At 40.5% G+C, this 9,781-nt stretch overlaps 2 protein-coding genes across 2 annotated transcripts; one reads left to right on the forward strand and one right to left on the reverse strand.

Annotated features, from left to right (window-relative positions):
• Window positions 1–1,085: 1,085 nt before the first annotated feature.
• Window positions 1,086–1,733, reverse strand: LOC115964501. The gene has a single exon (XM_031083799.1). It carries the CDS (start codon window positions 1,731–1,733, stop codon window positions 1,086–1,088), a length of 648 nt encoding a protein of 215 aa, XP_030939659.1.
• A 4,830-nt stretch (window positions 1,734–6,563) lies between these two features.
• Window positions 6,564–8,711, forward strand: LOC115965338. The gene is made up of 2 exons (XM_031084533.1): window positions 6,564–8,131; window positions 8,432–8,711. Exon 1 carries the CDS (start codon window positions 6,624–6,626, stop codon window positions 8,127–8,129), a length of 1,506 nt encoding a protein of 501 aa, XP_030940393.1. The 5' UTR covers window positions 6,564–6,623; the 3' UTR covers window positions 8,130–8,131; window positions 8,432–8,711.
• Window positions 8,712–9,781: the final 1,070 nt, after the last annotated feature.

Consider the following 9,781-nt stretch of genomic DNA (forward strand, 5'->3'; position numbering starts at 1 on the left):
AGCGTTACCAAAAATTTTCCTCAACACCAGGTCTCCTGGCATTAGCAGCTGTAGTTTTACATTGGCATCATACCCTTGTTTGAGTTTCTGATGGTAATAGGCCAATTGAATCATTGCATTTTCTCTTTTTTCTTCAATTAAATCCAAGCCGAGGAGCTTGTAAATTGTGAACCGCTTTGATCTGATTTGGGCTCACCTCAATTCCCTTGTGAGTTACCATATAGCCCAAAAATTTGTCAGACCTGACACCAAATGAGCACTTAGAGGCATTGAGACGTAGTTTGTGTTTTCTTAAGATGCCAAAAATGACTCCGAGATCTCCCATATGCTCGGAAACCACTTTACTCTTTACTACCATGTCGTCTATGTAGACTTCAATACTCTGGCCCAGTTGCGGCTCAAACATTTTAGTCATCATCCTTTGGTAGGTAGACCTTGCATTCTTCAAACTGAAAGGCATCACTTTGTAGTGGTAGTTTCCAATAAGAGTTATGAATGCTGTTTTTCCTTGATCACCTGGGGCTAGTGGTATTTGATGATAACCCTGAAAGGCATCCAAGAAGCTTATTCGAGGATGGCCTATAGTTACATCCACCAACTGATCTATCCGAGGCATTGGGAACGGGTCTTTTAGGCACGCCCTATTCAAGTCTGTGAAATCTATGCAAACTCGCCACTTCCTACTCTTTTTTTTTTACCACTACTGTATTAGTCAACCACTCGGGGTAGAAGACTTCTTTGATAGCCCTTACCTTTTTGAACTTTGTTACTTCATCCCTAACAGCGTTGGCATGCTTTTTTGACGGGCGTCGAGGTGGTTGCTTTTTGGAAATGGCGGATGGGTTAACGTTTAGGTGGTGGCAAATGAAGCTCGGATCAATCCCTGGGGCCTCGTAGGCGTCCCATGCAAACACCTCCACATTTTTTCTAAGAAACCCAATCAGTTCTTCTTTCTCTCGGAGGGGTAGTTCTGAGCCAACTTGAAAGAATTTCTCTGGATTAGCGTCAACAATCACCCTTTCTAGATTTTCGCATTTCACCTTCTCAGCTGGCTCATCAACAGGTATTGCCGAGGTGGCTGATTGCTATAAGTCATTTCTAATAGAGGCCGAGGACTCTGCATTGGATTGGCGCGAGATGGCAGCCACCATGCACTGTCTGGCCATGGCCTGATTTCCCAAAATCTCCTTGACTCGGCCTTCCAACGGGTATTTCACCTTCTGGTGAAGTGTAGAAGAAATGGCTCCTAGGGCGTGGAGCCAAGGTCTAGCCACTATAGCTATGTAAGGCGAATAGGTGTCGACCACAACGAAATCCACCTCCACCACGTCTGAACCGGTTTGTATGGCCAGTTTGATCTGGCTCATTGGTGTAACGGTTTTTCCTTCGAAACTCACTAAAGGGGAATCATATGTCGTTAGGTCTTTAGGCTTTAGGTTCAGCCCCCTGTACAGGTCAGGGTACATTACTTCCACGGCACTGCCTTGGTCTACCAGTACTCTCTTCACATTAAACCCCCCAATCCTGAGTGTAACCATTAGAGCATCGTCGTGGGGTTGGATGGTTCCAATCTTATCCTCGTCCAAGAATCCCAGCACAGGTGAGGCTCCCTTCTTGGACTTTTTGGACTCCCGATTGTTGTCCTCAGTGGAGAGCCGAGCCACAGACATTACTTTGGCGGAAAAAGAGCTGGTTCTTCCCGGAGCGACAAGGATGACATTTATCGTGCCCATGGGGGTCTTAAAGATATGTCTCTTCGGGCTCTTGGTTTGTTTGACCTGGATGACCACTGGAAGGATGTAAAAGGTGCTCAATTTCCCTTCTCGGACTAACTAATCCAAGTGGTTCCATAGGTTCCTGCAGTCTTCGGTAGCATATCCGTGGTCTTGGTGGTATTGACAATACAGACTCTGGTTGCGCTTTGTGGAGTCTCCAGCCATCTTATTTGGCCACTTGAAGAATGACTCATTCTTGGCTTTCTCTAAAACCTGGTGTACCGGCTTTCTGAATACGACATTAACTGTCTACGTGTTGGCTGATTCTGATTGCCCTGCGAAATCTCTTCTCGGATGGTTATTGTTGTATCGTTCCGACTTGAAATCATTCCTCTTTTAAGGGATGATCTTCTCCTTTCCTTTCCCTTGCAGTTGGTCCTCTTCCACTCTTTTGTATTTGTCAATCCTGTCCATAAGTTGACGAATGCTGGTAACAGGCTTACTAGTCAAGGATTTCCTCAAACAATGCTCAGTGGGGAGACCACTTTTAAACGTGCTGATGGCGACGTCCTCATAGTTGCCATCCATCTCATTGTACATTTCCCAATATTTGTCCGAGTATGCTTTTAAAGTTTCTCCTTCGCGCATGGATAATGACAACAATGAACTCAGAGGTAGAGGAGCCCTGCTGTTCGTAATGAAACGAGAGCTAAAGGCTTGGGTGAGCTGCTTGTAGGAATCTATGGAGTCTGTTTTTAAGCTATTGAACTACCTCATCGCCACAGGTCCTAGGCTGGATGGGAAAACCTTGCACATCAAAGCCTCATTTTGAGAATGGATGGCCATTCTTTGATTAAACTGGCTCACATGCTCCACAGGGTCCGTTCGGCCATTATAAATGGTGAACGTAGGTTGATGGAAATACCGAGGTAGTCTAGCCCCTTCTATCTTATGCGTAAATGGTAACTTAGAGATCTGATCCAGAACTTTATTCATGGCATCATTACCCAGGCCATTACCAGATGGGCTCTTGTGTCTCCGTTCATAACGGTACTCGTCTTCATAAGAGAAGGTTTCGCTTGGGGGAGTTCTTGATCTCCGCCTGTAACTGACATCCTTTTCATCATTAGAGGATATGTCGGAGCTAGAAGGGGACTGCCTTCGCTGTGCATAGCGCAGTCTCATTTTCAAGTCGTCTATCTCTTGCTGCATAGCTTGACGGTTATTTTGTCTTTAGGATACGTGACTGCCCACTTGGGAATGGCTTTGGCTCATCTGGATGGTATGCACACTCCCCTCTCAATTCCTTTCATTGCCCTGATTTTGCTTAGGGTCAAGAAGATTACTCTGCCGCTGAGACCCTATGGGTTCTGTCCGTTGGGGATCTGTTTGTCGTGGGTTTTCTTGGTGTGAACCTGATCTTACCATGTTTAACTGACGCACTCACTAACACCCAAGTTCTTTCCCACAGACGACGCCAATTGTAAGGGTAAGATTTGGAGCCCAAGTCTAAACGTATGGAACCCAGGTCTAATAAACCCAACACAATGAATTTTGTAGAGTATAGGTTAAAGAACTAGGTCTACATGAGTTGGGCAACGGCTGGCATGGAGTTAAAAATCAATCAAACACAAATAAAAGTCATTATTGCCAAAGGACATTCGGTTTGAGGAGACCAAAATTTGACGTATATAGATCATAATATTAAAATTGTTTAGCATGCTACAATATTTTCTCTCTTACTCTTTTTCTTCCCCACCCCCCCTCTTCATGGGAGCTCTTCCACATTATATAGCTTTTTTCTGATCATCTGGACCTTACACTTGTTGATCATCTGGATCCCCACTTGAGTACCCATCCTATCAGACACCCCTTTCAGCCCTCTGTGAGTTGTGGCAGCCAAGGCAGCACTGTTCAGAGGTCTTGTCTACATTAATGCGGCCAGAAAAGTAGCTGCAGTGTATTTAATGTGGTGGTGGCAGCTTTTCCTTTGATATTTTTAATTTTCTTCCCTCTCACGTGTTCAGGGGGCGCATCTCAATTGCTAGAATACACACCTGGTTTGCATTTGCCGTTTGAGACTTGTAATGTGGATCATCTAAGTCGTATTCTCCTCCTCAGACTTGTTAGTGTCCTCGGACAAGGTCCAAGGCCCAATACATCATTTTGGGCCCTAGCCCCTACAATGATAATTCAACACATTCATATTAAACTCATAAAATTTTTTTAATAAACAATTTAGGATTTTAATTTGTTGGATTTCTATTAGCTTAAAATTTTGGGGGCTTTCTTGAAGATGGAAACATATTTTGGGGGATTTTAATTATCATTCTATAATTTTGGGATTTTTTGTTGGGTACAATTTTGGGGCCTTTTGTTTGTTTAATGGGGGCTTTAAAACCTTTAAAATTATTTTGGGACAAGTGGAGACCTAAGTGGCCTAGGTTTGGAGCCAGCACCGATAGCAACCTTCCAACCTCAATATGAATGAAGATCCATCATTTATAAAACCCATAAAACAGAAGAAGAAAACAGGCGTGTGCCAAGTTACGATTTTGGTTTCTAAAACCTGTGTTGATAGTTTAATGGATAGTAAGGAATGAGGATTCTAATTTGATTATTCTAATAAAGGGTATCATGTTGTGCTATTGAGTTATAAAATCCTTATTGAAGAAAAATGTTGAAGGTACTATCAATTTTATTAAAACAAATTGATATGACAACAAATGTGATTGGTCATACATGAACAACATAATAAATAAATATTTTAATAAATATTTTGTTGTGTTTAAAAAAGACAAAACTTAAGTACAATACATCATGTTTATAAATTAAATTCAAAATAGTTGCATTGTCCAACGAAGTACAAATAATGTTATATTTTTCAAGAATATTTAAATTCAAAATAGTTGCATTGTAAAACACCACTTTTTATTTTTTAATAATTTGATAGCATAATAAGAAAGTAGGATTTAAAACTTGATTCTCTTAATAGATGACACCCAATTAAATCATTATATCATTGATTTATAAAACTCATGGCCAATAATGAAAACCATTTTGGTTTGGAGATTGCCATTATCATATATATATATATATATATATATAAAGAGAGAGAGAGAGAGAGATCAGAGGCTAGTGTCTAGCGGTCAATTTTATTGGACATGTTGAGATGTGAACATATGTTCGTATTCTATCGTATCCAGTGAAACTGGCTACTAGTCACAAGCCTCTCTCTCTCTCTCTCTCTCTCTCTCTATATATATATATATGTATTTATATTATCGGTCAAACTCAAATATTAATAATTCGTTAATAGTGTTTAAAATTTTAAATCAATATCTTTTCCAAAAAAAAAAAAAAAATTTAAATCAATATAGTGAATATACCAACCAATGTGTCAATCTCTCACCCAACATGGTAACTAAAATCTCAAACCTAATAAAAATTAGGGTAAATTCCACAAACCTACCCTGAGATTTGTGATAATACCAGTTAGGTCCAGAACATTTTAAAACCCACCAATTTGGTCCTAAAAAGACAACTTTGCCCCTAAACATACAAACTCTCTATTCTCTCTCGTCTATCTCACTCTCAAACCTCTCTCTGACCGAAAATACCTAACCCAAATCTCTGAATCCAAAAGAACAATACCAAAATCCCACTGAAGATCCCTTGAAAATGCTACAAAAAAGCACATAAAAATCACTCTTTCAAAACCCATTAATCCGCTTGTAAGCCCCATTGAAATCTCCATAAAAACCCAACAAAAATCCCCAAAAACCAGAAAAAATCCCAACCAAACACAACACAGAAAATCAATACAAAACCACCCAAGACCCCATTGTAAAATCATAAAAAAAAAAAAAAAAAAAAAAAAAAAAAAAACCACACCACGAGATTGGGTCATCATCCCCTGAAGAACACTACCCAAATTTGAAATCTAAAGCCCATGCCGAGATCCATGCCGTCGCTGCAAAGACAATGGAGAGATCTAGATCGAAGCACCATCACCACTACCACCACCACATGGGTTCTGATAAGAGAGAGAGGGGCGAGAGTCTGTTGATGGCATTAAACTTGATGGGAATCGAGAAGACCCTTGCATGGTGGTGTTGCTGACACCGATGACCAAGCTTATGGGTTTCGCCGGTGACCAGATTGAAGCACCATCACCACCGCGTGGGTTCCGATTTGAGAGGGACGAGAGTCCGTTAAATAGCACTGATGGCGTCAAACGACTCAAACCTGCGGTGGGAATCGGGAAGTCCTTTGCTGGGTGGTGTTTCCGATGACCAAAACTCATGGGTTTCACCGGTTAGAGAGAGAGTTCTAAGAAAGAGAACTCAGAGAAGAGAGTTGACAGAGAGGGAGAGTAACGAGATACGAGAGAGAAAGAAGAGATAATAAAAATTAGGGACAAAATGGTCTTTTAGGATGAAATTGGTAGGTTTTAAATTGTGTTGGACCTAGTTGGATATTATGACAAACCTGAGGGTAGGTTTGTGGAATTTACCCTAAAAATTAATACATTTGTTCATAACTAAAGGGAAAAAAAACAAATTATTCAAATAAAAAAGGGAAAAAAAAACAAAGAAAAAAAAAAAACCAAAAAAGTGGCAAGGAATTCTCAGTTGTCCCTCCCTTTACGGACACAAATGTCCTACAGTCTCCAACGAAATTGCTGGGAAACCCTGATGTCAGAACCTCGGCCCCAACAAGTAAGAAAAGTCCATTCCACGAAACAACACAGGACACGTTCGTAATTTCCTACCTCACCACCATTAAATCCAAAAAAAAAAAAAAAAAAACACACACACACACCCATTCTTTTTGAACAGGGAAAAAAAAAAGAAAAAAAAAAGAAAAGAAAAATAGAAAAGCAAGAAACTCACAAAACATCATCAAATGGCAGAGGCCACCTCGTACCTTAACCTCCTCGACCTAGACGCTCCCATCGACGATCCTCACCAAACCTTAACCCTAGCCACCATTTCTTACTCTTCCCACCACCACCACCACCACAACAACCTCCACTCCTCCGACCTCGTACTCCCACCACCCTCCGATATTCATCACCTTGAATCAACGGTCCGGATTCGACTTGTAGACGAAGACGAAGAAGAAGAAGAAGAAGACGACGTTTCGGACATCGATTCGATTTCCAACGGCACCTACCTCTTCGGCCACCGCGAGAACCAAGTGAATTTCGTGATGGATCTGTTCCACCAACGCGTCGAGCAGTCTCAGGTGATGATGGGCGACCCAGATCTCGTCTGCGAAGCTCTTCAAGATTCAACCTTTCGTGTTTTTGAAGGTAATAATAGCCATAATATCAATAATCGTGATGTGGGTATTGAGATGTTGGACCTTGATTTAGGGTTTGGGTTTGGGTCTAGGTTTGAGGTTGAAAGGAATTTTTTTGATCGGGCCCATAACGAGACTTGTCGTGTTGTTGATCTTGATGATGATGAGGATGAGGAGGATGATGAGGATTTTTTTGTGGGAAGGAGGGTTTCGAGGTCTCAATCTGGTGAGGCACGGTCTACGGTAAGTGCTGTGGAATTTGAGAGTTGCGTTCGTGTTGTTGGGTTTGGGTCTGATTCGGACGAGGATGAGAACGACCTCGTGTTGGGGATCGATTTGCATTCGATGAATGGTGATGATTGTTGTTTTGGAGAATTGGATGGTATACATGAGGTTCAGATTGAGGTTGGTAATGACAATGATGACAATGATACGAGCATGAGCCTCAGAAATCTTTGTTGGGATTCACTTCAACTGGAGGATCACAGGGAAGTTAATGAAGATTTCGAGTGGGAGGAAGTGGAGGAAGTTGATGGTCGTGTTGACGAGAGAGAGGTCCTGAGCATGTTTATCGACGATGATGCTGAAGAGGATGAGAGATTGGTGCCCGTTTTTGGCCCCCCAGTAGAGGAAGCGGGTGCGGTCAGAGTTGTAGGGTTGGAGAGTTTGGAGTGGGAAGTGTTGTTGACTGCTAATAATTTGGAGATGAATCTTGGATTGGATAGCGATGCTGAACCTTACTTTGGTGATCATGAGGATTACATTTATAATGCAGATGCTGAGTATGAAATGTTGTTTGGGCAATTTAATGATTATGATACAACGGGTAAGCCTCCGGCTTCCAAATCTGTTGTTAAGAATTTGGCCTCAGTGGTTATGACCCAGGAAGATGTGGAGGGTAAAAATGCGCTTTGTGCAGTTTGTAAGGATGATATTGGTGTTGGGGAGCAAGCTAAGCAGCTACCATGTGCCCATCGGTACCATGGTGACTGCATTGTGCCATGGTTGGGGATTAGGAATACGTGCCCTGTTTGCCGGTTTGAATTGCCCACAGATGATGCTGAGTATGAGCGTAGGAAGGCACAAAGAGCTGCCCATGGTGCCTGATGGTAAGTTACGGTCAGATATGATTTTGGAAAAAAAAAATCCTTGAGCATTAGTTGTTAAAAATGTAGATATTGTTTTGGATGGAGTCCATCTCACTGTCAAGATAATGACATTCTTGATTGTTTTATGTGTTTTGATGAGCATAAGAATTTTATTACTGGGTTGTGTATTATTTTGAGTTTTCCACATTACTTAAACAATTTTAATAAGTTATGCACTGCTTGTGCTTGTGCCTTCAAACTGATGCCAATTTGGTACGACTATAGAATATACTAAATTTGTTCAAATTTTGGTTGGTTAAGTTTTTTCCTCAGGTACCTTAATTCTGAAGGTTGAACCACAATCTGGATAATTTTGTTTATTGTGTGTACACATTGTCTCCTGCAAGTGGTTTAAGTTGGTGGAAAACTGGAAATACTTTGGGCAGTGTTACTGTATGCTTGTGAACAAGAGAATATTTAGGGTGTTAGTTTTTGTAGCAGACTTTGAGATTATGTTGTCTTGATGACATTTTCTTTGTAAATCTCATTTTATTTTGGATCTGGTTATTAGATATGAATTAAATATAACCTTTTTGCAGCCTCTGTGGTGAATGAGGCATCATATGATAGATCAATAGATGGGAATATCATAATTGTTTCTACATTCTAGAATATTGTGAAATACTGATTTAATTGTTTCTGTTATAGCCGGACCAATAATCCCAACTCTGAGGAGTAGGAACTGATATGGATAATCATGTTTTTATGTAGCATGAGTAATTGTGTTTTAGGGGTAATGAAGTTGGCATACGATAAAATTGCCGGGTTTTTATTTTTATTTTTATTTTTTTGGGGGCATAGGAATGTGAGTTTTGCTGATGGGGTTGGCATATGTTAATTGCTGAGGTTTTTCACTGTTCTGATGGGCATAGGCATAGTCTTTAATATTGTAAAGATGCGATTCGAATGGTGTACAACTCATATATCAACAACACTTTTTTATCTATACGTATTTTCACAACACTTAAACAACGTTACTAGAACAACATTACGAAACGGGCCCTTGATTTTTGGAACTCGGCATTGGATTACCGGTCAGATATTTCTTTTAACTTATCTTTATAAAATGGGTGGTCAGATATTTCCTTTAACTTATCTTTATAAAATGGGTGATAACTGACTTTTTTTCTTCGCTGCTTGAAGTCCAAGCCCTCAATCTCTTTCATTGGACTCCGTTCTTTCGTTGCAGACAACTCATCATCACAAGATCTGTCTTTAAATTTGGTTGGATGGGAGTCTAATATCTCCGATTTGATTTGAAGAAGAGATACTGAGGGAGGAGAAAGAGAAACGGAGAGTGAGAGTCTTTTTTTTTTTTTGGGTGAGAAATTGAAAATAAAGACCTGAAAGAAAGACTGCGGTGGGTAACTAGGGAAGAACGCCTAATGGGGGCTAGATGGAACGCCTAATGGGGGCTAGATGGACTTTGGGAAGTAGGGTGGGTTAAAAAAAAAATGAGAGGTGCTACATTTACAATATATTTACAACAAATAATAGGTGGTTAGTTATTATTGGTTCAAATTTGAATTTAGCATTGAGATTATTTTTTTAACCCAACAATAACAACCAGTAACAACCTGCCACTTAGGATTTGTTATAAAAATGTTGTAG

This window comes from Quercus lobata, chromosome 10 (assembly GCF_001633185.2).
Source record: "Quercus lobata isolate SW786 chromosome 10, ValleyOak3.0 Primary Assembly, whole genome shotgun sequence".
Classification (NCBI taxonomy): domain Eukaryota; kingdom Viridiplantae; phylum Streptophyta; class Magnoliopsida; order Fagales; family Fagaceae; genus Quercus; species Quercus lobata.

Bases quoted from the DNA above. Each gene is read 5' to 3' on its own strand.
- LOC115965338 (XM_031084533.1), top strand. From the start codon at position 6,624: ATGGCAGAGGCCACCTCGTACCTTAACCTCCTCGACCTAGACGCTCCC.
- LOC115964501 (XM_031083799.1), bottom strand. From the start codon at position 1,733: ATGGGCACGATAAATGTCATCCTTGTCGCTCCGGGAAGAACCAGCTCT.